The 27,969-nt window shown below is 48.9% G+C and overlaps 2 protein-coding genes across 2 annotated transcripts in view; one reads left to right on the forward strand and one right to left on the reverse strand.

The window, feature by feature from the left end:
* Positions 1 to 2,691: 2,691 nt before the first annotated feature.
* LOC146206406 (uncharacterized) lies at positions 2,692 to 7,696 on the reverse strand. Its single transcript, XM_084587022.1, has 5 exons — positions 7,402 to 7,696; positions 6,821 to 7,341; positions 6,678 to 6,768; positions 6,186 to 6,611; positions 2,692 to 2,846 (listed from the first exon to the last, which is right to left on the reverse strand). Exons 1-5 carry the CDS (start codon positions 7,694 to 7,696, stop codon positions 2,692 to 2,694), a joined length of 1,488 nt encoding a protein of 495 aa, XP_084443148.1.
* A 493-nt stretch (positions 7,697 to 8,189) lies between these two features.
* The window catches only part of LOC146206407 (calsenilin-like), a 30,789-nt gene continuing 11,009 nt past the window's right edge, over positions 8,190 to 27,969 (forward strand). Inside the window, exons 1-4 of the mRNA XM_084591081.1 lie at positions 8,190 to 8,297; positions 8,939 to 9,008; positions 13,061 to 13,131; positions 13,643 to 13,849. Coding sequence (XP_084447207.1) covers positions 8,190 to 8,297; positions 8,939 to 9,008; positions 13,061 to 13,131; positions 13,643 to 13,849 — 456 coding nt within the window. The remainder of the gene's footprint in view (positions 8,298 to 8,938; positions 9,009 to 13,060; positions 13,132 to 13,642; positions 13,850 to 27,969) is intronic.

Here is a 27,969-nt window from a genome sequence, read left to right on the forward strand (position 1 = left end):
GATGAAACGCACAACCACACCACAAACCTTCGTTAAATTCAAAGGTGCACTGCTAGACACATCGAGCTCGCGATCTGTACTGATTTTAAACCTGTAAACTTTCAACATACATACCCAGATTTCCGGTCGAAGGCACTGCTGCAATGCTGTGCGTAGCGACTCGACATCCCTGCGTTTCATCCCAGCTCGACAACGCGGCCAGTGCGAAGGCAGTGGAGAAATATGAAAGACCAGAGTAGACTTCTTTTGTTGTTTTGTTTCTAGAGCGCACAGTATCGGTTTATTGGATGCTATATGATTCACATACCAGATGTTTTTTTTTTCCTTTGTACCAACAGCAATTAAATTATTGTCTGAAATACAGTTTGTAAAAATACTATAGTGAATATATATTAAAATAGAGTCGTAAAAAGAGGGAGATCACAGAAGGAACAAAGGGGTTTCAAGTTCCACATTTCTGCCTACTCTGATACAACAATATGGCACAGCGAGAAACAATTATTGCCCACAGCAGCGCCCACCACCCCACCCGCTGTTGTTCCTCGCGGAGAGGAAAATGGGGTCAGCCTGTCGACTCCGGTCGAGCCAATTGAGCGCCCTTTCCAGCCAATCGGCAGACACGTGTGCTTCTTTCTCACCCCCCCCCCCCCCCCCCTTTCTTTTTCTTTAGCCCAACGAAACGGGAGGAAAACAAAACAAGATCGGAGCTTTCGTTGCTTCAGCCAGTAAACGCCGGTACCCGCGTGCTTTTCAGCTCCTCTCAACCACGTCTCAACCAACGAATGCACTTGTTCTTTGGCGCTATACTTTTTCTTAGAGGTCACGGGTATTTGACTATTACAGTGCTACACGCTCGGCTCAGTGGTGTGTCGACCTTACTTCTTCGGCACTATGTAAATATGTACGTGAAATGACGAACTCAGCAGCGCGCCGCGGAAGGCGGCCGACCGAGTTACGGTACCCGCAACGTGGCTACTACACACGTGGGTGCGTAAATTGCATTTATGTGCGAGCGACTGATGCGCGCCGGAATTCAATGCTCGAGAGTGAGAATGGGTGTGAGTGAGTTCCCACGCGACGACACAGGCGCGAACGAAAGACACGCAGTCCAACACCGGCGCGCACGGGGGGCGCTGAAGTCGCTACCCCGAATGCGATGAGCGCATTTCTACGTCGCGCGCGGCGAGAGAAGGGCTCGCGTTCTGGTGGATGCCGTCTTCTGCCAGCTCACTCTTCAGCGAACCATGCGCGCCGCGTGGGCCGCGGGAAACGAAAAGAATAAACCGAGGGAAACGCAGCTGCCCGACAATAGTGGACGCACACGCACACAGATTAAGACTCTCTACAGCGGAAGCCCTGGGTGTGTTCCGTCGGAGGGAACGCGCGCGCTGCCCGGCCACACCATAACACACGTCATAGTATACAGACCGGAGAGAACGGACAGGCCAGCGGCGGGGAGAGCGGACCAATCCTGCTCCCCCGAAACAGCAAAAATACGTGTACTCTCAATGTAAGACATCTAAAGTTACCCAAAAAGTTACAGACACCGAGAAGGCATGCGGATACCTCTGCGAAATGGAAGACATGGTTAATCAGGAGTTTTCGGCCCTGACTTGATCACAAAGAGCGAGAGGGGGCCCCTCGCGCGTGGCTGCTGCATGGCCGGCGAGGAACTCCCGATACGGGCTGCGCCAGCCGCGCCAGCACGCACTTCCGCTACTCCCGAGGGAGGCTGCAACGTCGTCCCATTGCCGCCGACTGTTGCTGGTGGCTCTCTCACAATGCACGACGCGCTTGTCTCGCTAGTGTGCGCTCTGTAGCCATAAAGCGGCGCAGCACCGGAGAGGCCAGCGTCAGCCATTCAGCTCGTCAGAATGATTCGTTATAAGCCGGTGCCTTCCAGACGCTGCTCGGGTTTAGCGCCACGAAGCATACATACGCTGCTACTCGTCAGTTCTCCAGAAATACCGCGGGGTGCGTTTCGGTAATGATATTCGGCTTTCGTGCGGCGTCGCCAGTTCGACGCTTGTCATGGCGTGTCAAAGCAAAGCACGGCCGCGTTTCACGCGATGGCTGTTAACCTAAGTCGAATGGAGCGGTATGCACCTAGGACGACGTTACACTCCCGGGGCTGTTCACACATAGCGGGTTAAGCTTTGGGGTGCTTGCTTCCTTCTTCCTCGCCCACTGGCTTCGTGGGGGCAAACAACGATTCACGAGGAACGCCCTGGGTGGAGCCGCGGCATAAGTCGACAGCTACGGTCAACAACAAAAAGAAAGCGAGAAACCTCCGCCGATTTTTCGAACCGCGGAGTTTGTGCGCCCGCGTGTCAGGAGGAAGCAACAAGGGATGTCTAGAGAGCCCTGCGTGCTCACAACAGCTTGAAACGATATGTCGTCACTAACGCCAACTGCTTCGCGCGTCCGCTAAACGCGACACGCCTGTACAAAAACTGTGTTTGAAAGCGGTTTTGAACGCTCGAACCAAGAACTGCGTGCGCAACCAAACAAGCACCATATATAGGGTCTGTGCAATTCAGGCGCTCGAGCCAATGGCGCGTATAGAAACTGTACACAGTGCGTGTGTGTCTCGCGAGTATGCAAAATAACGTGCGGCTCCAAGCGTCGCTAGGGACAACACAGGATGCTCTAAGGTTAACAGCGGCGCTCCGGCGGTGGCTGAAACCGGCCCTACGCCTTGAGAACGGACTGCAGCAGCATCTCCCGATGCGAAGTGCGCATGTGCCGGATCAAGGTGGCCTCCTTGGCGAATTTCTTGTGGCAGTGGCCGCACATGAGAGGCTTCACTTGCAGGTGAATGGAGCGCAGGTGCCGGTTGAGGTCCCCTGCGAACCAAAGGCGGCACCGACCACTTACACACCGAGGATGGCATGCCTCGTTCGTCTCGCACACTCTGCAAGACTTAATGGCAACCATACTAGGCCAAGGAACACCCTTATTTTTACACCGCCAGTCGGTTAGCACGCCGACGGGAGCACAGAAACCAGTTTTCAGATTATAGGTACGTTGTGGGAATGTTTTCCAAGATCTATAGAAGAACTGCCTGTTGTCGGCGTAATATGCCATGACAGTCATATGATCCAAGTGGAACTTGACAATGCGGGCCTATGTCACTACAACATCGTGTAACTAGTTCGTTTGGTTGGTGCAAGCTTGCAGGAGTAGCGTTTTGGCGCAAAAAAAAAAAAAAAAACGTATCCAGTGCACAAGAGCGTTTTTCCTTGTGTCCTCTCTACATAACGTGCGCCCTTCTCAAGTTACCTGCCGTCTTCTTGATTGTGGCCACGCGCGGCCCACTTGGAGCGCATGACCACAGACTGCACATTCTCAACTGCCACGAAAGGCAGACACGGCTATGGGCAGAAAGGGATCACGTGACGCCGGAGTGGTGACTGCGCTAATCTTCCGGCAAGTGAAGCCGTCGCTGTCATCACTTCGCCCTGGAGAAGGGCGAGAAGTTTGCAAGTTTAAAGCGACGCTGATGATTATGAGACGTTATCGATAGATTTCCGCTATATTATAAAAAAAAAAAAAGACGTATCTTTCACTGAAAGCGAAGCATCAGTGAGCTATATTAGGTTAAAAGTATGAAGTAGTGTCGCCAGCTACGGCCATTTTCACAAGTAAATTGTGGTGCGTCAAGAAACGTCCCTGTGAGCGGGTCCCTCAGTCATAAACAGCACCGCCATTCAGATCGCGGAGTCTGTTTCGGCCTGGACGGCACGAGTTCGAATCGAGTGGTGGTCCTTAGAATCATCTCGCCGAAAACGTACCTGCCGCAGGTGTCATTCAAAGCAGAAGACGATATTGCAACTGTTAGTACTGAAACAATCTACTGTCACTGTTACTACTGCAGAAGAAATCCACTTGTGCATGGCCACAATCACAAGCAACGTGCACAAAGATAGCACGCTGAAAAGAATGCTGCCTAGGAGACACTGCAGCGGCACATATTTACATAAGCCGCAGTGTTTTCATGATGACAGAAACTTTACGAAGAAACAACCCAAGGCAAACTAAGACGACATACTGTCATCTGCACAAATTCGAATAATGAATCAACTTGTTCAAGACAACACTCTTTTACAGTCAACATTTTCTTAGAGAACGTGTCGCGACCTTATGACTAGAGGTGGCACCCAGCCGGAAGGCTGCGTTACGTTCGACATTGGTTTATCATTCGCTTGAAGGTTTAAGCCTACAGATTTAAGATTAACTACGTGGGGAGGGGGCTTCTGAAATTGGCCCAGTGGAGAACTGACAGAGAGACAATTTACTATATTCCGCTTACCATGTCCAGCGCCACCCCGCCCCCTTGAGTTTGGCATTGATTGCGCCCACCCTCTAAGCTAATTATTGACATAGTCTCGTTGTCTTCACAAATATTCTGACTGTCACTTGTCCTCTTATGCCTTCGCCGAAGGCTTAGATGCCCTTGATGATTATAACATCACGTGTGTCGATACTTCCGTTTTCAGCTGCGAGACACATAGATAACTAAGTTTTGTCACTTCTCTCGCTAGAAGAAACAGTGAAACCTACTGTCCTCGTTTTGTAATACATTTTGCTTCACCTCGAGAGATGAAAATAACATACCTTCTGACTTTCTTTTGCCACACACACACACACACACACACACACACACACACACACACACACACACACACACACACATATATATATATATATATATATATATATATATATATATATATATATATATATATATATATATATATATATATATATATATATATATATATATATATATATTCTCAATTCTACCTTGAAGAAGTACGGTCCACCGTCCGAAACTGTTGGAATAAAATAGATAATCGGGAAAGTTGTGTGACATCCTGTTTGAATTTAACTCTGGCCCATTAGTAACAAGCAATCCATGTCTATATATATATATATATATATATATATATATATATATATATATATATATATATATATATATATATATATATATATATAGGGTAGAAGAATTTCCTGGCTAGGTTGGATATGCTTGAAAGAAAATAGACGAGGTGAAGAACACTATACTTCTCTTGACGTTTCGGCCGGGGACCGACTTTCTTCAGACGAAGGTCAGTCCCCGGCCGAAACGTCAAGAGAAGAATAGTGTTCTTCACCTCGTCTATTTGCTTTCAAGTATATATATATATATATATATATATATATATATATATATATATATATATAGAGAGAGAGAGAGAGAGAGAGAGAGATAATGAGGAGGACCTTTTCCCTAAATCTACTATTTCAATATATGTACTGTGAATCCCGTTCTGTGATCCTTAAACTTCTTCTTGTACTTTTTTCGGCTAACAGGTATTCCTGGTGCGTAAAGTGCTTGCTCAGGGCGAATCCATCCTACTAAAATGCGCTCTTTCATAAGGTCTTCATGCAAACCTGAAATCACGTGGTAGGACCAGCAGTAAGCATCATGCGGAGCCAGACACAACTCAGAAACGTTGTTCTAGATCGCTATAAACAAAGAAACTCAGAAACATCGCAGCACGTACGCGCGATAAAGACCATGAAAGGGACGTGGTACCCACTTCTTGTCATCGCGTCTGACCCCGCCTTAGTGGCTGATGCAGTAAACTACTCATTGACATGCCATAGCTGTCATGACTAAATACAAATAGCACAAACACGAAGGCACACAAAATCCCCCCCTCCTCCCCCCCCCCAAAAAAAAAAAAAAAAAGAAACGAGACCAGGGGTGCTCCCGTTCTTTTTCCTATCTCAGTGTCTGCGACTATTTATATTTAGTATCTCGCCACTCCTACGAAACTATGCAAGGCAAAGATGCAAATGTCACTCCGACAAAATATATCTAAACAAAAAGCCTCGCACGCAACTCACAAGTTTTCTTTCATTTTTCGCGACTAAACCAATCAAAAACGGCTTACCCTTCGTCAAGCAAACTTCTTAGATCTAAGATTTCAGCCGCCAAGCGTATCGGCTATTCGCCACTTAGAACACAGCTGTTTAGCCATGCAGTCACGCTAAACAGCTGTGTTCTACAGAGGCGTGGTAAATATCGAGCCTAATTTTCTTCTATAGCTCCCCCAGCCATCCTTCTCTTGTCTCCGTAAACGCGCATGAGAGCACGGCGACGGAACGTGAGGAGCAGCTGTTGACCCGCCCACCTCTCTGGGAGAAGCCCTTGGAGCAATGGGGGCAGCCGAAGGGCTTCTCCTTGTTGTGGAAGCGCTGGTGGGTGACCAGGTCACTGTGGCGAATGTAGCCCTTGCCGCACAGCGAGCACCGGTGCGGTTCTGTGCCCGTGTGCACATGCAGGTGTCGCGTCAGGTCACAGCGCTGGATGAAGCTCTTGCCGCACTCTTTGCAGTGGAACCGCTCGTCCTCCTGCGAGGCCGGGTGCTGTGGGTTTTTGTGCCTCACCTTGTGGTACTGCGCACTCACCTTTGTGCGCACCGTGTGGATCTTTTGGTGGCGCGTGTAGTTGCCCAGGCGATTGAAGGTAGCGCTGCACATTTCGCACTGGAAGGGCCTCGAGTTTTTCGGTGCGCTCTCCGGGGTTTTCTTTAGGGATCCTGGGTTTTCGCCGGCACCTGCATTGCGTAAAGCACCACCGAGTGCAGGCTACAGAAAAGCAGCGCCTCAGCGTGGTCTCATACCTGTGTCCTTGTTGATTGGGTTAGTGCCTTCCAGCTTGCAGATGGCGTTGATGCTCACTTCCTTGATGGTGGTTCCGTCTTCGTGAAGAATCTGCGAAAGATTGCCGAGTTTAATGCCACCCACGCGTCGCGGCGGCACTCACCTGAAACTTGACGGGTGACATGGCGTCAGGCACCAAAAGAAAGTTCCCAAGGATCACCGAGTCCACTGGCAGCACATCCAGGTTGACCGTGGCCAGCGGGTTGCTGGTGGTGATTTTCAGCTTGCCTTCAAGCAGAGCTTGCGCTGGCGGGGGCGGCGGCTCAGGCTTGTCGCGCGAGGGCTCCGGCTCGTCGGGTGCCGAGCAGCATTTGTCCTCCTTGGCTGGCGAGGCGGGCCGCCTGGTCTTGAGCTTCTTGTTCTCCTTGCCATCCGGCTGCACGGCCAAGCTGTTGGTGGCGTTCTGGTCGGCCAGGGGAGTCACGAACAGGTCGGTCATGTCGGCGGCCTCTTCGAAGGCCGTGCTGTGTTTGGTGAGATCTTCGAGCAGCATCGACGGGTCCTGATTGATGGTGCTCAGAGCCACGTCCTTGCTGTTCTCGTGCAGCAGCGGCGACTCGTTGGCGAAACCATCCAGGTTGAGGCTGTGGTCTTCGTACGCCTCCACCTTGATGAACTGCACCCCTGATGGGCAGAGCGCGGCGCTCAGCGCACGAGCGCCACGCCGGGGCGACGGCCACTCACCGCTGTCCTCCTGGGCGCCGAGGAAGTCCAGTCCGGACACCTTGACGGCGTCGCCGGCGACCAGCAGTTGCTGTGGGTCTGCCTTGGCGTCGCGCCGGCCCTCGAGCGCCTCGTCGTCCTCCCGCCGCCGACCGCAGTCGTCGGCCGCCAGCACGTAGTGCACGTCCTGCTTGAACTGGCTCACCAGCTCGCCCAGGCTGGGCACGAGCAGCAGCGAGGGCAACGCCAGGCCGTCGCGGTGCTGGGCGCCCATCACGAGGCTGTTGATGTAGTCCATGGCTGGAGGGCTTTGCATGGCCCCACCAGGCGCTAGGGCCCGGCCCGCTGAGGCTCGCCGCTCGCCCAGCGCCGTCGCATGGCGTCGCGCCCTGCAGTCGCGGCCCTGGGGCCCTCGGGCCGGCTCCGTGCCACTCCGAGCGGCCCGGGAGCGCGCCTCTGGCGACGATCGAAGGTGCCGCCAGTGCGCACGCTCGCCGCCCTGCGCACTGGAGCCACCGCCGCCGACGCCGCCACCGGCGCCGCATTGATCGCAGCGCGCGCGCCTGTTTACATGCCCCAATTAGTTCGCCGCTCTGGCGATGGTCCGTTTGCCAGGCCACGGTGGCCGCTAGTCTGTCCACGGCGCGCCTTCTTCACGGTCCTCGTGACTGTGCTCCGCCACAACACCCTCGGCAGGCCGGACGACAGTTCGTCAACGCTGCGGTCAGTGGGCCCGGGGCGCCCGAGCAGTTCGATAATCTCCAGGAGCGCGAGCTCAATGCGCATGTGCCACGATCGATGTCGTGAGGATGGAGCCCACAGTGCAACCCATGGCCGAGCATAGCCTAGACGCGCTCTGCAAAAACACCAAGTTCACTAGACGCCAGATTCAGCTCATGTACAGAAGCTTCAAGCAGGTGGGTATCGGCATTGAACTGCAGTGGCCCTGCCTGTGAAGTTGCGCGCCTCCGTTGGCCCTGCCGGTCAAAGCGTGCGGCGGCGCTCAGCATCTCTGGCTGTAGCTTCTGCTTGCCACTGAACATTCGTAAACTACCTGTGATGACCAGAAAGCTCTCTTAGCCTACAGTGTTGAGTAGCAACAGGACAGCCACGGGAAAGGCTGCTTTCCAATAAATGTCACCGGCATAGTTTGACTGCTTGAGCACGATATACTGGGTGCTATTGGCATGATCTCAGAAGGAGCTGTCAGCAGCATGATGCAGAAAAAAAAAAAAAAAAACGCGACTGTGTGTGTTCGCAAGTTGTGAGCACTTTGAAATCCCATTTGCTGAACTCGTTAAATTGCTTCACGGCAAAACAACGCGTTGTCATTTTATGCCGCCAGCATACTGTTTATTAACGAGAACGCCAATGTATAAAACATGCTAACTGATCATGTGGAAAGTCCGAACGTGAAGCTCGTTTTCTTTTTCATTCGCCCACTTCTGTGTCGTCAGTTGTAGGTGAATAGTAGGCTTGTCAAAGGCAAGCGCTTGTTCAGCGGTGCAGCAAAAACACGCCTATGCGAGATCTGCATGTGACTTATTTACTCCTGCAGGAATGTCCCACGGGGTTCGTGGAAGAGGACAACTTCAAGCACATCTTCGCACAATTCTTCCCCTATGGAAGTAAGTCGCGTCTTGCTGATATGGCATCGTACACATGCAGAGTATACGAGTGACTGCAGAAACTGTCAAAGGAGAAGAGTTCCTGGTTCACTGGTGCGAGCTTGTGCGTAAAACCCGATATTGGAAAACCGTTTTTTGCTCACTCATTTGGCTCTTGACTATCAAGCCATACGTGTGACCTGCCTGCATTGCTCAGCCCTACAAGAGCCAAAAACTACATGCTAGTATTTTTTTTTTTACACAATCATAGTATTACTCCGTGAAAATTTCCTCATGACCAAATGTTAACCTCCACTCATTAATTTAGCTGCCAGACAGGAAGTCAAATGCATTCACATTCCTAGAGTACCTAACCGGCATCTTCATGCACGAGTTGCACCTTCCTTTATTATCTGCTGTTGTCGTTCTCAAGTTTCGCGAACTGCAGTGCTACGAAAATATAATACGAGTGTTCATTCGGTTCATACAAATGCAACAACAGAAAACGATCAGAATACAGAAGACCGGAAACCCACTTGTTGGCAATTTGCTTGCGAAAGAAGTGTCAAGGCCTGCTGGGGAATCAAAGCAAATTTGCGCTTTATGCACTTTTTTTTTCACAGCCTGTTATTCGAGTTCTACGTTACCTGTCTCCCGGAATAGGTGTGAAGCAAATCAAAAGCAGAAATCAAGAATGGCCGCGGGATATTAAAATGTAAAGAATCTCTGCTCATCTAGAAATCACGAATGTGCAGCCGGTACATGAACGTATACCTTATAATTTTTTTTTTTTAAATTATTCGCAAATATGTACAAAAAACTTTACGCTTACGGTCATGTGGATGCTGTCTTCACTGAATTCATTGGGCTCGGCGGACGAGACAGTAACGAGCGGTCATGGTTATATGCTACTAATTTACCGAAATATGTTACTTATATATTAAATTAGTCACTTTATGCTGCATGTCATAATCACGTTCCTGGTCCTGATACTGCACTGGTTTGAGACCAACTCAGTCTGCAGAACTTTTCAAACTTTTCAAACTTTGAGAGGTCTTGAGATATTCAATACTTTTACCGTTTTTTCTCAGAGTGCCCCAACACACGCTGAGTACCAAGTTTCTGAACGAGATATGAAAAAAAAAAGCAGGTGATTGATTTCATGATTATCTCATGACCTATTGAACTTAGGCAAGTTTAAAAATTAGATTAGCCCCAAATAAGTGCAGTGTTCAATTTTGTGATTTCAGCGTAAAGTTCTCCTCGAAACCATGCTGGCTACATCCGTGTGATCTAGCTTTGCTCTGTCGGCAGTGACTTCAGTTCATATTTACAAATGTCAGTTTATACTTGACGAAACATCGGACAGACTGGCTCTGCTTGTCTCCCCTCTTTTTTTTTTTTTTTAAGTCGATATTTATTGCCTCAGGGCAGGTAGTGGAAATTACCTGGGGCCCTTCGCTACGGCGCCCCACATATCCTGAGTCGCTCTGAGACGTTGTTAACACTGCAAACCAGACCAAACCAAACCAAATCACGAAAGGCGCCATAAGCCAGCTGTACGGCGGATCTTTCGCAGAAGGCCGCGGCGTCGCCACTGCATGGTCCACAGTTATCTGACTGCTGCCGCAGTCCAGAGGCCTTATGACGGTCCGTCTACGTGCACCCCAATGTGCTCAAATTTTATCCATGATCTGCTTCCCTCTCCCTCCTTGCATGAGTCCTTTTAAGTCCTCGGCAGCCAACCTGACATATATGTGTTTAATTTCCCTGCCCTAATTTACTTCATCTTCGTCATCTTTTGCTGTTCTCCCTAAAGTACTCGAAGACAATGATCAATCTGCTGCACCAGAATTCCACCAGAGCAAAGAATTACCGAGTTTGCTTCTAGCAGCAGCTTTCAATGAGCACAACCTTGGAGACATGCAAGCGCATAGGGGTAGATATTTTAATAAGTTCAGGAGGGATGCGTGAACACCGATAGCTAATTTGGAGGCATGCAAGGTGGATGCCAGAACGAAACGAATGCACAGGCTGCACGCATGCGCAGCTCTGGCCTCCGCCGCAGCTGCACAGGACGCTCTGCTGCTGAGGCCCTATAGGGCATGCTCCCGAATGCCATTTCGTTAGCAAAATTGCCCTTGTTAAATGTTCCACGAAACATCATCTGCTTGTCTTCCGCCTCGAAAGAGACTACCGTAGCATTTACTGAGCTGAATTTACTATGAACTGCACCACAAGTCGTTTTAATTTTTTTCGTTTTTTTTTTTTCTATTCCTTAGCAAAGCACTTAGTTCTAAGCTGGCTCAAAACGCTTTCGTATCCTCGCTGTGCATGCCTTCAAGCTCCAACCCACTCGCTTTGTCCAAGCAGGACCATGCAGTCATGTGCAGGATGATCACTTTTACGTTGAGTGCTGCTTGGCACAAAATTGTCGAGCTGAAACAATACAGCACGCAATGGAGTTCCTTATTTCTACCTCTCCACCTATATTCGCGAAATAGTACTGAAATAAAGATCGACTAAACATAATTTCAAAGAAAAAGTTGCAGATAGTTGGAGGAAAAAAGAAAGCCGTACGCAGGATCAAAATTTGTATTACGGAGTAACCCATAAATTGCTTTAGAGCTGGACTGACTCTGATTCCGAAATCTCAAAATAGGATAACCTTTCTGGCACAGCGGCATCGCGAGACAGTCGAATACACGATCGCTGTAGCCGGAAGCCTCGTAACGCGCGCTTCTTGCGCAAGATGTTTTCGAGCCTCGAAGTCGTATACAAGCTACGTTTTAAAGCACGCTGCGAGATGTTATCGATTGCATAATCCTTTATCCACCTCTTCGCATCCAGGCGTGCAGCATTAGTGAAGGAAGCGCCCGGCGGAAATTGATTACAGGCCCCTTCCAGGGGGCTTTACTGGTGACCTTGGCATTTTCGGTACAGCTCCGGGAGTAGCGAGAGAAATGTCGCCGGATGAGGCCCATTACTTGAAGGTACGGTGTGTGATCCGAAAACGACAGGAATTTTCCGCATGTCTGCGCTTTTGTCCATTATATAATTGTCCGCATAATTCACCTGCGCCGGCAGAGCGACAGACGAATGCCGCATGGCGTTCCCCTCGCTCGCTCCCCGGCCAGTGGAAAAAGCCAGCAGGCTGCGGTGGGCGACGCGCGCGCCTATTTACCCGACGGGAGCGGCGAAAGTGAAATGGGCCGCTTTGTTGTTGTCGCGGTGCGCGGAGCCCACGATAGGTACAGGGGCCGGGTGGCCAGGGTCGCGGCGGATCAATGGCGCGCCGTAGGGAGCTGGGAGGCCTCTTTCCACGCTCGTATGAGGATTCCTCCTCTCTGCCCGGGATGCAGACCGCGGCCTTGGCCGCGCTGGGGCGCCCCCGGGACAGTTAGGGTTTTTGGGAAGCGGAGATATTTGCATGCGCTCGGCTTCCGTGTACGCTCGTCGGCGACCCGTGAGCAGAGCGCTAAATAAAACGGCAGAGGTAAACAGTGAGATTGTTGGCGGAAAAGGGCCGACGCAAATGCCGCAATAATGGGCCGAAAACACTTGAGCAGCTGTCGCACGAGTGGCCGTGCGAAGCGAAAGCTTGCCATGTTTGAGATGTTATGACAAGCTCAGGGAACCACTTTTAGGATAGATGCTAAAGCTGAAGAAAATAACCAATCGAAAAAAAAAAAGACAACGTAGCTCGTTCCTTGCAAGTTCACACGACTGAGACTTGGCATAGCGGATACGTATACAAGATTGCCAGTCGCCCGCTGTGGCTCCACGTGCCTGCCACGGTGCGTGAACAGGAGGCGTTCGGCAATTTGGTTGTTTCCACTATGCTACATCTCTTTACTAAAGGACCCGGACGGTCTCATTTAATACGGCATTCATATTTTGTTTTGTTCTTGTGAGCCCGAAACATGCACATCCCGTGAAATGTATACGTGTACTATACCGAGCGAGTTCTACATTCACTGCAGACATTTTGACAGCTGACATTCAACCGTGCGACGATTTGCATGTCCTCTTAGCCCGTCATCGCCAACATGCATATCTCTCATTTGTTGCAGACGCCTGCTCATACGCCCGATATGTCTTCAAGAGCTTCGACCGGAACAGGAACGGTGCCATCAGCTTCAAGGTGACGCGCAAATGTCCTTTTCAAACAGCTGAGGAATTAATTTCGGTCAGTGCGACTATAAAGAATGACTTCTCAAGCTAGGCCTTCATGTAGTACTGGCCCTGTGGCGTCTGAGAGGGCTGTCTTTTTTTTTTTTTAATTATTCAAACCAGTTTCAACAACTGGGATCGGAGACAGCATTGATAAGCATTGATATTTCAGGCATGGCAGAAAATGATCAAGTGTCCCTACCAAGAGTATACTGCTGTGCTTCAGTGTCAGTGGCTTAGCTTTATTAGCTGTGTTTACGTGGGTTCCCCTTGAGAGCGTGTGCTATTCTTTGCGACGAACTATGAAGGAAGCTACTACTGCAAATCTTTATAAAGTAGGGGACAGCAAACATATCGCACCTGGGCGCGATTTCTGCGGCGCTGAGGGTGGCTCCCAAGTAAGGGAAGCAAGAGAAAAAAAAATGCAGTTATCGAAACGATGCGAAACGCCGGGGCTCATACCGCCACAAACGGCTTTGCAGGACCTGATCTACTGCCTGTCGCTGCTGTGCTTCGGGAGCGTGCAGGAGAAACTGCGATGGGCCTTTTCGCTGTACGACGTCAACGGAGATGGCTTCATCACGCGCCAGGAGCTCAGGGACGTCGTCTGCTCGGTATACGCGCTCCTGGGCCGGCGTTCGAGCACGGACGAGAGGGCGCTGCGCGAACACGTGGACCGCGTCTTCCAGGTACAGCGCGAGGGTTGTTCACTTCTGTCTGCTGCTAACCTATAGCCTTCGAAACGCGAGCTAAACAGCCCACAGCTTCGCTCTGGCTCGCAAGGAAGCCAAGTACGAAGCGGTGCCCCGTATACCCTGCCGAAGGCAAAGTGTGGTCTTGCATTCACACCAAGTCACCGGAAACTTATTAAGTAACGAGCAGAGGTCTTTAATACTACCAGTTGCAAAGCTTCCCATATAGCCCTTGCGATCAAGCAACGACGGTTTCAGTTTAACTGTGGCCAAGTTGCAAACTTTGAGACGGTTGAAAAGTGCGTAACAGTCTGGCAAACAAAATTGGTCGAAAAGGCAAAGCGTCACAAATTTATGGACATAATAGCCGAGCAGATAAGAATAAAGAAATAAAAGGAACGTATTGTAGCGAAAGCTACACTACGCTACCATTCGCGCATTTCGCGGTGCCTGAAAAAGAGCGGCAGTGCGCATGCGCCAAGACCAGTTTTCGCCACAGGTGCGCCGCGTGTTTCGCCGCTGGCTGCGCTCGCCATAGGGGAGGAGGAGGGTAGCGGCCTTCTAGTACACTTTACCAGCGCGGAAGAAGGGTAGTTCACTCAATGCGCATGCGCGCACCGCCACAGAGAGCTGACCAAGTGAAACGGGAAAGCGTCTGCCGGCATAAAAGTGGGTTCTGCATAGACCCTTCTATTGTTTTTTTTTTTTTTTTTTTTCATCAGGTGGTGGCGACAATGAGTGAAATATTTTATTTGACTGCTTATAGATGGCACCACAATATGCAACCATCCGAAAAGTGCATATTCAAACTAGTCACCTTTGGAAGCGGAGTTTTCCAACTGGCAAGATCAAAGATGCGCGCCCGCCAAGTGCCTTCACCGTAGGCGTTGGCTGCAATCAGCGCCGCCGGTTGCCCTTTGCTAATTATCTGACCAAATTAAAAGCTCAAGAATTTCCATGCCTCTGGCTTCTTTTGTATAGTCATATATTAAAAGCTGACCTTGGGGCCCTATTTTCGACACACATGGCCGCCGTTCGGCGCCATGTTGTTTCTCTGATTGGTTTTCAAAGTCACGTGTTTCAAATTTGTGGTGCGAAATTGCGGTCTGTTCAAATGGCTTTTTGCGGTGACGTAAAAATCACGTGAGCATGAAAACGAATTTTTTAGCAGCGCTATAATTCCTGATGCCTGGATGGTATATATAAGTCATTGGAGAGGGAAAACGAAGGCAGGTATAGACGGTAGAGAGGAAAGCACTTTGTTGATCTATTCACTGGTCACTGACCATGGTCAAAAAACAAATGACGTTTCGGGAGCGCTACGGCTCCCTTGACCAGTGAATAGATCAACAAACCATGATTCCTGACCAGACGGTATGCCGTCGAACCCTCGACTACAGAAGAGCACTTATGCTTGTATTACGAATGGGGTGAAATGAACTGCCTACTGTCAAGAGCCGCCTCCAGAAATCTGATTGGCTGACGCTGTGTGGTGGGAAATACGTCATGCATAAACATTATATGATTATGTCAAAATGACGTTTCACTACGTAAAGGATGTGCTGCCATGCTGTAAATGACTAAAGTTGGGCGCCATATTTTGGACTACTTGAGGCGACCCCGGAAAAAAACATGGCGATTTAGACCTGGAGTATAGGTAGAGTCCCTAGAAGTATTTGCCCAGTATGGGCGGCTGTTCGTTCAGCGCAGTTTGGTAGACAGTTTGGTGGTGAAGTAAGCTGAGACATCTTGTTGTAATTGTAGAAAGCTTTGAAACATCACCATAAGGGTACTTTTCAGCTGCGCAAACTTTTAGAGGATGAATAATGAAGGTGCAAATTTACAGCCGCACGAGGGCCCTAGCTGCCCTCCCGCTGTAAACGCTTTGCCCTCATAGAGAACTCATCGATCCGCGCCGTTGTTGCCAAGCTCCGCAATGGCGGCCTGCCAACTCAAGCGGTTGATCTGCGCGAGACGAGGAATTTCAGAGAGCACCGCGATGCTTTTTAATTATCTGTCTGGAATGTTCGTGAGTACAACCTGAGGGGTCATATGGTGCGGTGGATGTGCAGGAACTTCGCGTGACAGGCAGCGAGAGGTCACCAATGCCTTAAATGCCGGCCCCAAACATTGCCTTTTTTTGCCTAGCATTATGCACTCACTGCAATGTTAATGAATTGAACAGCCTTCCCATGGTGAAAAAAAAAACAAGAAAAAATATTGGCAGCTTCTATTTTAATAAAGGAATGTATGTGCCATGTATATGGCACATGTTTTCTTGCCACATGTGATGCGTTTATACCCGTGTCAAGCGCGCAACTTAAGTGCACTTACGGAGAGTGTCACTTGCTATGAGTGCACTTTGCCCAATCTATACGCCGCATGTGGAGTGCACTCGCAGTAGAGTACACTTTGACTGAAGTACGTTGTGGGGAACGCACTTTCTGGCCGAGTGCGTAGCCTTGTCGCCAGCGACTTCATTGATACAAAATGTAATGCATAAAAAAAGGACACAGAGGTTCATTTTAGCTATTTAACAGCGTTTAATAAAATTATTCGGTTCTAGTAGCGTCAGACCATCGTCAGACGCTGCGTCGTCGAGCGTCGCCATGTTGGTCTGTGTAGGATAGTAAGCCATCTCGGCCGGTCTTGACTTGAAATGGTTTTGAAATACACGTAACAGTTGCCAAAAAATAGGGTATGTTTGTTTTTATTTAAATTCAGCGCACATCAATTTTTTAATGTATTTTTCTTTTTAATGTACATCTTAAAAAACGAGCTGTTTGTCCGTCGCCTTTTTTTTTCTTTTTTTTTTTTACTGAGAGTGCACTCTGTTTTCCCGTTTAGCACAGCGTATGCCAAAGTGTGACTCGAAGAACTCGAAGTCCCCCCAAAAAAGTACTCCAGAGCCCGTTATGACGATACGCTCTAATTATATGATGTTGTTAATCGACATTTTGTGTTGACTGCGTTTTTTAATACAGCCAGCAAATAATCTCCCTTTATTGATCTGCATTCTACCGTTTCGACAGTAAGGAATACGCGCGCGCGGCTCCGCCCTAGTTTCATACCACAATTTCTTCAGTCATCTTTCGCTTTCTTTTTCTCCGTTTATCCTCCTCTGCACGTGTACGGTAGCCTAGGCATCGCCTAATTAACTTTCCTGATTTTCCGTTCTTCTGTTTCTCTGTCTCTCTTTCTCAGACATCTTTCGCGTTTCGCAGGAGCCTTTCTTCGCACGCCGGCGCATGAAAATTTAACCGACTAGGAGTAAGGCCCAGCTTGTGCCTTCCACTTTGTTGATTGTGTTGTTGTTGTTGTTGTTGTGTGTGTGTGTGTGTGTGTGTGTGTGTGAGAGAGAGAGAGAGAGAGAGAGAGAGAGAAGCGCACGCACGCACGCACGCACGCACGCACGCACGCACACACACACACACACACACACACACACACACACACACACACACACACACACACACACACACACACACACACACACACACACACACACACACACACACACACACACACACACACACACACACACACACACACATTTTCACTCTCTCTCTCTCCCTCTCTCTGCGCTGCTTTTCGCGCTCTACATAACTCAAGCCGACACAAGATGTTAGAAACTTAAGCAGACTTGCTGGCCTGACGCTAGCTGGTTATAACACGGCTGTTCAAAAAAGGTGGGCAGCACAGCCGGTACCTAACAGTAATTAATACTTTGAGGCTTGAGCGCTGTCCTCGGACATGGACCATGACGGCTGCGCGGGCGCCTCTTCGTCAGTGCTGGAGCTACTTCGGAAAGCCTAGAAAGTACAGGAAAAGCAGTTCTGGAACGGAATGATAAGTGAATGAATACATACCGCCGCCGACAACGGCGCAGACGATATCCCAACCGCTTTCGGCGTCCGCGAGTGCCTCATGTTTGGAAACGAAGTGGGGAATTGGCCGGTCAATGGCCTAACAAGTTTCTTTCGAGGTGAAAAGATGACTAAATGTGCAAAGTTTTACGAAACAGCATATAAAGCTCGTTAGGTCGAAATTCCGTCGCCGTACACCAGTTTTGGCTCGGATGTTGACGAGTTTAGTCGAAAGTGTTCGGAACGTGGCAAAAAAAAAAAAAAAAGGAAGAAAAAAAACAGCTTGATCGCCGCAGGCGTATAGCAAAGAGCGCTAGCTCGAATTTTACATAATTTAATCCTAGGTCCTCAATCCCGGTACGAACGTGTACATCACGAAATAACGATTCGTTTGATACCATCCGCACTTCATTACGACCACTGGGCCCCGCTGCGGTGGCGCCGCGATTACGGTGCTCGACTGGCATGCCCAAAGATGCGGGATCGAATCCCGGCCGCGGCTGCTGCTTTTTGATGGAGGCAAAAAGCTAGGCACCCGTGCAGTGTGCGATATCTGCCCGTTAAAGAACCCCAGGTGGTCGAAATTTCCGCAGTCCTCCACTATGGCGTCTCTCATAGCCTGAGCCGCCTCGGGACGTTAATCCCCTCAAACCAAACCAAACCAAACCAACCATCTACAACCACCGGTTCACCCGCCATGGCCACCGCAGGTCGCAACGTCTGTGCGAATCCCTACCACGTGTTATGATACAGCTTTAAAAACAATTATATGCGCCGTACGGTGCCTATTAGTTTGACACCATTCAGAACTCTGTACCTCAAACGGTTGGACCACACACACACACACACACACACACACACACACACACACACACACACACACACACACACACACACACACACACACACACACACACACACACACACACACACACACGCGCGCGCGCGCGCGCGCACGCACGCACGCACGCACACACACACACGGCACGGGCGCGCGCGAATACATTTTCTAGTAGTATAGGTAATGCAGCGGTGGTGGGCCGCCTCGGTCACGTGGCTTTGGGCAATCATGACGTCACACATAGTGGACCAGGTGGTGGACTCCACTGTACGAGTGGTCACGTGGTAGCTAAGAAAGTATTTGCAATGTTGTAGCTACCGCCATCATGAATCTGAGAGCGATTGAGAAACGGACGAGAAACCAGCAAATGCATAAGCAGCAAGAGGTAACGCTCTTAAAACGGAGGCCTGTCGTTGAGGCAGTGTCCTTTCCCTCACGGCGCGGGTCAGATGTCCACTGAGAACAGATACTGCGTCTTTGCTTTCCTATAAACCAATTTACAAATTAAGTGTAGGCGTCGACCGAAAGGTAAGCGTTCCCTCCTTCTTTCCCCCCCCCCCCCCCCCCAAGAACAAATTTAACAAAAATATAAAAATAAAGTGCAGAATTAACAGGCGGCGTTAATGGCGGTATCGCGTTTACTCTTAAAGGGCCACTGTCCAGGGAAGGCCCTTTTAAGCAAAGGAGCCCAGTGTTTCGATCAGGTACCGGAGATAGTCCGTGCAAAATGCTACAGTGACACGCGTGCCGCAAAGCATCGAAAATACAATTCAAAACTCTCTCATGCTCTCCTTTGGGAAGCCAACTTCCCCGTTTCTTGCGCTGGCCCGACGGGCCACAATAATGACGTACGTACCGCGAACGACGTCCATTGGTCCGTCTCGCTGACTGACGGGAGAAGGATGGGTATCTACCGCTCGCTGCGCGCTTTTCCCTCGCCACGGCCAGACTGAATCCAGCGGCGCGCGCTCGCGGAGTGCCACGCCCCACCTCCCGCCAAACGCGGAGGAGGAAGGAGAATTTGTCTTGCGGAGGGTAGACGACCTCGGGCAGGAGAGTGAAAAACCTTTGCGAGGGAACAGAAGGAGAGAAGCATGACAGAATCGGGTGATTGCGGTGGCTGTAACTGCGTTATTAGTTACTCTTTTCAAAAACATTTTGCGGCCTTGCGTTCTAGGGGCGAAGTCTCACAGTCACCGGGGAAGAAAATATTTTCGACAGGAGGGCGGACAGTGGGCCTTTAAAGCGACGATTGAGCGTCTCCATATATATTTTTTAATCCAGCCACATAGAGGACATGAAAGGACATGTGACTGAACATAGGAGTGAAGTAGCGGCACCGTCTGCCACATAATGACGACAAACACGCGGCAAAGGAAAGAAACTGGGTATTATTCAAACTGGTTTCCCTTTAATGACCACAACTTTCAAGAAGGTAGCCTTTTACACTTGTTTTAAGACAGCAAGAAACACATATATGTGCTGAAACTAATCACGCAGAAAGAATGTAACGAAAGCTTATTCTTGACAACTGAAGCAAGTTAAATACAACGTTTCCAGCCTCTCGTTTCCTCCTAGTCGAAAAACGGTAAAACTCGTTCCCCGGCGGATTCCGATAGGCGCTGTTGCAGTCAACGGCACCAAGTCGGGGCTAATCTCGAAAAAAGCTGTACAACAAACCGCAGGATGCTGCTCCACTAACTGCCGCGAACGCCAAGATGCCATTGCTAGCCCACTGCAAACGCTGGCGCTGCCGAAAGAAGGGTGGCTGGATGCCGCAACCCGCTTTACGAGGCCAACGCGAGTGAAGCCACCGGAAATTGGAAAGCTCGTCCCAGAAGTCGGGTTCGTATGAGCCGTACGTTTCAATGGAAAAAAAAAAAAAGTGCCACTAAAGCTCTTCGTTGGTAGGGTTTAGCGTTGCCCTCGTGGAATATCCGCTCTTAAAGAAAACAGCAAGCTAAACACGAGAAATGTGAACACCGTTTGGAGAACAGTGTGATTACAGAGAAACCCAGGAAGACGGGCAGGCAGGCTTCACTCGGCAACGATAGAGGGGTGCGTAAAATGCTACGTTCTTGTCTGGTTCTAGTCTTGCAAGTTTAAAATAGCACTAATGAAACGACAGTGAGACTATAATTTCATAGTAAAACCAAATTTTCGCGAAACAAACAAATGACGAGCGATGGCGGAAATCCGGAAACCCGCTCCTCGAACGGCCCCTGCGGTTCCTGCGCGTGTCGTCTGCAGCGTTCCGTCCAATTGAAATGCACGGAGCCCTTTTACCTGAAATCTCTTTCCCTGCGACTTCGCTGGTTTTCTCATGCAGCCGACGCCGCGACAGGTACAGGCATTGTCGTTGAAAAAGAAAATGACGAATCGACACATTGCGCACCGCAAAACGGAATCTGCAACCGAAAAACCATGCCGATGACATCGTGCATTTTCAAAGGCTGACTTCCTGGACAAGGCTTCACTTTCGGGCGCCCCGATGCAGCATCCAACCCCTAGTGCACACCAGTTGAATTAGACCCGCACGAAGTGAAAGGCGCAAGTGAAGCGCAGAGGATGCGAGATATTATCTCACCAGCTTGTAAAGTGACCAGTCTCGTTTTCTACAGAAACGACCCGCAATCTCATTACATGCCCCACGTCTTCGATTTCTGGTTTTCGATTTGCATTTTGGCGCATAAGCAACGAGCCTTTCTGCGTCGACCGTCGGCAAATACCAGACACAAGTGGTGGGGCGAGCGAACAAAGTGCCGCAGGAGACTCGAACAAGAGTGAAAGGTTCCGGATATGAACTCCGCCTACACCGATTGAGACACTGTTTGGCATGGTTTTGCTTGGCGGTTTACCGCTGAGAGACTGGCATCCAGTTTCGCAAAGCGTTAAACGTCTTTAGTTGGTTTGGTGTTTGGGAAAGGAATGGCGCAGTATCTGCCTCACTTCTCGGTGGCGGCTTACAGTTGAAGGTACACACATGTCGTCAGTTCGTATCCCTATGACAAACCAACCCCCATCTTGTCCAGCTGACAGATTGTAAATGGGAAGCGAAGTGCTACGTATGAATCCACCCTGAACGCCGCAAAAAGTGCGGTTAATTGAGCCATAGTTTTGATAAGAAATCGCGTCATACTTTTGTTGACACTTTCTGTCGAAGCTTCCTCTTTACGCCTTTCATGAGGCAAGTTAGGCATTTCGCCTTATAATTAAATTAACCAAATGAGGCAAAGGAAGGGCCAAGGAGTGCGTACTAGTCGACGAGGATAGGCGTCGGAGCGGAAAGCGACGCAGAAGTTAGCAGTAACGCCGGAGCAGCTGCCCTTAGCAACAGCGCCGATCCTGCACAAACTAGGGCTCTGCGAATAGTATCATGTCCAAACTGAATCGATAACCGAATAGCGAACCTCGCCTACCTAATCGAATCCGAACAGTATAGCTTCCATACAGAATTGAATACGAATCGAATAATTAATGAACTGAATTGAATGCAAATTGAATATTTTGGGTAATATTCGCTTCTTCTGCGAATATCGTAAGAAACGAGCACGTCAGCGGCGGCGCTGCGGTGCGGTGCTAACTAGAGTTACTATAGACCGTTTACAGCAAGTAGTTCCACTCTTCCCTAACAGGTGGCGCCACTAGGACGGCCGTCATTGCTGGCCTTCGGAACGCATCGGCGCGCAGTGCTAACTGCTGTTGTGTATCTTGTGTAAGAGTACCAGCTGACTTTTAAACAGCGCTGCTTTAAAGCAGGTGTCATCTGTATTGTCGAAGTATTCTGCGAGGAAGTAGAGCTAATGAACCTGTTGTTTATTGGCGGAAGAACAGAACACGCCTTCTACATAAGGTGCACATCATGGCCTAGGCAACCCTTTTTCTGGGAGATGTATCACGAGTTCATGTTCCTTTCTGGGACAAGAAAGCGCCTGTGAATTGCAGAGAATGGCTATACCTCACGCCCCAGCTCGTTTTAGCACCGGCAGTAGCCATGGGAATGCGAGAACGACCCTGACGTTTTCTCAGGAATTGGATATTGAGTCTTTGCACTGCTGCCGAGTTTTTTCCGCAGGGCGTTAAGAGGTACCTTGACGTTGCTATTAATGTCTATGTAGTTATACGAATTGATTGCGCAGAGAAAGAAAGTTAGTGTGGGCATGTAAGTGAATCTGTTTACTTTAATTAGGTACTATTCCCTAGGATATGCGGGATCGAGTCTCGGCCTCGGCGGCTGCTTTTCGCTGGAGCCAAAAACCCAGGCGCCCGTGTTTTGTGCGATATCAGTGCACATTAAAGAACCCCAAGGGGATGGGAATTTCCGCAGTCCTCCACTCATAGCCTGAGTCGCTTTGGGACATAACACCGCACAAACAAAACCAAACTTTAATTAGACAAGTACTGCTGAAATACATGTAATAACTGCTGCTTTTATGAAACTAATGCACAGGCCAATGATGAAATTTACCATGATAAGATTTTTTTTATCCCCGCTTGCTTGGGCTGCGTACTGTGCGTTCTGAATTCCGGTGCAGTTTCCAGTCACCTTCGCCCGAGCGCAGGTGAACGCCGCTGAGCGCCTGATGCGGCCTTCAAGCAGCGTAATAGTATTTTGAAGCCAGGACGTTTACAGGAGATGAAATTATATCTTATCGATTGTCGGGGATTACACGCGCGTCCATAGTGAGCAGTAAGTATTGTGCACAATGTTAAATGAACATTCATAATACGTCTCAGCCAGCATAGTCTGAGCATGCGTTCGCCCTTTGCGCAAGAAAATTAAAAAAAAAAAAATAAGTTTGAGGGAATAATCAGTTTGTAATCTATTCAGTTTTACGGAAAGTCACGTTTTCCACAAAGAGCACTAGAGAGGGAATTGATAAAAAAAGCAAAACAAAAAACCGAGTCGACGGCTGATGGGTTTGTCGAAACGTTCTAGCCAATGCAGACATTTAGGAGGACGCAATAAATGAACTACGTGGTTAAATTAAACATTTTTTAGCACCTACACATACTATAGGCATTCACATGCAGTTTATTGCCTGTCTACAAGCTCGTTGTCCCCAGCGAAAGCTGGTACGCCGCACCGTGCAGCTGAGTACGAGCGTGCCGGAAGCCGTCAAACCAGAAGGCCAGAAGGCCGGCGATGGCGGAAGGGTCACATGATCAAATATGGCAGCGCCCATGCGCTCGCGCTGTAAAGGGTCTATAGAGCCTATATAGTAACTCTAGTGCTAACTTGTGGAGTTAACGCTACAGCTGGTAAAAAAAGCATATATCTATTTTCAGCAGAGGTGCCGCAGCCCGAATTGAGCACTATCTGGGAGTCAGGCTACACGCGTGGAAAAATTGCCCTTTCTTATTGATTACGAAAAAGAATAAACTAAAACCTCACCTGAGGGCAGGAGACGACGACAGCACGTATGAACAATCGCCTCCCAGATCTGGCATCAGGGAAAAATTGCTAATTGTCTACGCCTTGTCGTGTCTTCCAGTCTTAGAGGCCATGTATAATCATTATGAACGCTGTCATGCGAGTGGACCCCGCGTGCTATAGCGGAGACATAATTAAAATAGTTTAAGGCGCAAAAAACAGACAAACACAAAGGTAAGTGACGGGACGAAGCGGGTGGCGCTTCGTCCCGTCACTTACCTTTGTGTTTGTCTGTGTTTTGCGCCTTGAACTATTTTAATTATGAACCAAAACCAACTAGCCCAGCAGCAAGTGCTTATAGCGGAGACACTGATCATTCGCTGCAGTGTGACACGCAGTGTCGATGAGGGCCGTTTCCCGAGCAGCCGTCAGAGAAGAATACTATGGCGGGAGTTATTACCTCGTGCGAATCATTCAAGAAGTTCACAACACATTCGGTTCAGTTTGAATAATTTCCAAAATGCACTAGTATTCGACTCGTTGGAATATTCGCACGCCCTTAGCAACGACAAAGACGTTACTGTTTCTGAAAAGGGAGCTTTAATAACGCGCAAAAATAAAAAAAAAAGAACACTGAAAAGGGGGTGGAAGCAGGCTGGAGCATTTTGGAGAAGCTTTGAAGCAATGAGAGGAGAGTTTTGGATGAATCTAATCATGTTTTGGAGCACGATTCTTAGGCCAACCGCCTTTGATAATTGCAGTTTTCTATTCCTGACATAAAACTGCCAATTTCATTCCTTTTTTTATGCAACATTAAATGCTTTTCCGACTATGCAAGCATCTCTGACAAAGCAAGACAAATGATCAAAACGTGTAAAGATGTTTAAAATAACACAGGCTGATCTAAGCAACAATCAGGAAAGAACTAGCAGCAAACAGAATGCTTGCACTTCATAACTGAACAACAAGTTTGAGCTAAAGATTTTGCCTACTTTGACTTTATAGATTCAAACGTGGAGTTTACCACCTTGATGCCACTAAACTGGAGTTCGTTGAGCAGCTCATTTCTGCTCTCTGTCTTGTGCATATCCTTTTTTTATCCTCGCCCCTGATGATGAATTCCCACCCGCTGGTCAGTAGTACCTTCAGGAAGGATAGATGACACTCAAGGGTCACTTCGTCACTTTTCTAGTCACTGGCACTTTGGGCACACTACCCCATATCGCTTCAAATAAATATATGCTTTTGTCAGGCGTAGGCCTGACATGCTTGCCATGGCCAAGGGGCTTTGAAGTACCGGCTTGTTTTGATAGCAAAAGCATTAGAACAACTTGTGCATTTTTTGCAGCCGGACAAGTTTCCCAATGGCTCGCGGTAGTTTACGCTATCTGCTTCGCTTGCTGCTCTCGCTCTCTCTCTCTCTCCACTCGCAATTCAAAAGGCTGGGGGAAGTGCTTGTCACATGCACTAGGCATTTCTTCGCAATTCCATCTAATCGCTTGTGTCCCATATTAAATTTATTTGCGACTAAATATTTATTATGCTCCATGCTCACGTGGGTTTCGAAAAAATTACTTGTATTAAGCCCAGCGCAAGATGTGTTAAACCTATGCCACCGGTGCACTGTCGTTATTCCCTTGCTCAGCTAAATTTGATAGAAAAACATCGTGGCAGCCGTTTGGAGCAATATTCTGTTTTGGAGCAGGATGGAGCAGGGAAAGCAATTTGGAGCAGAATGGAGCAAATGGGGCAGCGCTTCCACCCCTGATTTAATATGTGCAGGTTTTGCCACCACCTACCGACCTCCCAAGAAAACTGCGTGCGTAAATATTTTTTCGGTCACGGGTCAGAGGCTGGGATACCTTGCCGTTCGTTTCAAATGGTGATCACGTAGTCTTTTCGCTGCAGACGTCACGAGTGGCGGATAAAGTTTCAAATGAAACTGTATAACATATATGAGTCTTTTGCTGTCTGACAGATATCAACTTAAACAGAGAATGTCATACAATAGATGTTTACTGCCTACAAAAATTTCATAGAATTCTCGCCCCCTGACTATTTCGTGACGCTTTTGCACAGCTCCACGTTTGGGCCCCGCTAAGCCAAAGAACTCCCCTAAATTCGTGACGTTAGCGAACAAAACGCTTCCCTGGCAGACGACGAAAGGGTTGGCGTCTTCCGGCCCCCATAACGTTTTTTTTTTTTTTTTTTCTGTGAATAGCGCTTACTTACACAAGTCGGGCAGGGACAAAGAGACAAGTCCCAATAACAGCTTTACTGCGCAGAAGTGTAATAAGTGCGTTAGTCCAACGGCACCAATGTCTTACCATACCCCTTCCGTACATCGTTAACTTTCTCCTTTCACCGAGTACAGCTGCTGGCCAGTAGCCAACTAGCTGCGACATACATATGCACATGTCAAGGATACTAACCTTAATTGGCAGAAACCTAATTTCGAAAATTGAATTCAGCGCAACTATACGCGCTCGCGTAGCGCGGTTCTCGAGAGTCGACGCGGTAGGTTCGGAGCGTACGACGTGTGTAGAGAGAGAGAGAGAGAGAGAAACTTTAAGAAATTGCGCTAAAAGAAGTGTTTAAGAACGTGGCAGTGACACTGCACGTAGGCGACAGGAAGAGGCGTTGAAACGTCCCACAAGCAGGTGGTGGTGATGGGGCCATGACAACATAGCATGACAATATCAAAGCATGCCACAGCGCGATGCAAAAGCTAATGCACAAGCACAAAGCACAATAAGCAAGCGCTGAGCAGACCATCATTTGTATTACCACGTGTGTAATTGCCGTCAAGTGTCCCTGCTGGAACAGGGTTGGCGGCTAGCAGAAAAAAAAAGAGAGTACAAAGGAGTGGGGGGTGGGGGGGGGGGAACATGTGAGCCCCAATTCGCACTTGGGTTAAGACAAACCACCAGCACACTTGCTAACGCGATGTTTGATTGCGGAGCTAAAATTTGGGCGTCAATAGGTGCGATGTGCTGATGCGCCCACGCGTGTCTGGCAGCGTGCCAAAGGCATGCGCCAGTCACACGTCAGCTTTCCCTGCTAGGCGAACCCCGCAAACAGATTTAACGCAAGCCAGACCAGCGCAGCTCTTTCTCACAACAGACAGGGGGATACACGTATGATGGAGTGCGCTCACACAGTAGCAATAGCAGAGATCCAATGAAATATGACTACAGAGGATTTCGTCGTTTTCCCCACGAGTGTCCGATGCAGACAGAGAACACACGCACATGATACGCACCCTTCGCTTAACTAGATGCCTTGGGGCGCCGGCAATATAGACAATTTTGCCACCATATTTGAGGGGAAGACGGGCGTTGACCGCGGACACTTGTGGAAAGCCCTCAGCAACAGGCGAGGTTCCGCGTCCTCCTGTCTACGGTCAGCCTTAAAAAAGAAAAACGAAAGAAATATATATATATAAAGAACGGAATGTTTGAAAGAAAACGGGAGGACGGCACGTGCGCATCTAGTATGTCGTTCACTCTGTCCGCTGAAAGGGCAACCGTTAGTACGCCTCGATCAGTGCTCGATTGCAAAACGCGGCGCATTTCGAAACTCCTTTTCATTACGCTTTTCTCCGCGATTGCTCTATTCCCGGTGGGGGAAGGAAAACGATGTTTTAACTCTTGTACGGTCCAGTGTCATGTGATGTTCACCAATTTGCGCAGTACTGCCATTTTAGCTCTGAGGCAAAAAAAAAAAAAAAAGCCACATATCTTACCATTTCTTTTCTTTCGCGAGATTTAAGCTTTACAGCGAAGAGTTTATTGCACACACGGGTACGCCATCTCTTCCCCACCCCCATTCCCTTCTGCCCGTTTCGCAAAGCAAAAAGGGCTCTTGATGCGGCAAATCATGCAGGCTTTAATCCGCCGCCACCGATGAATGTAAGGGCAGCAGTAATGTGAGGACCAAACTTTTTTTTTTCTTTTTTTTTTGCGATTTTGATGGAATACGGCGTATAGGAACGTAGGATTTTCCAGTGGAACCGCGATCATGTTCGGACATCGAA

This window comes from Amblyomma maculatum, chromosome 1, assembly GCF_055883805.1.
Source record: "Amblyomma maculatum isolate TAMU_Amacu chromosome 1, ASM5588380v1, whole genome shotgun sequence".
In the NCBI taxonomy this organism is placed as follows: domain Eukaryota; kingdom Metazoa; phylum Arthropoda; class Arachnida; order Ixodida; family Ixodidae; genus Amblyomma; species Amblyomma maculatum.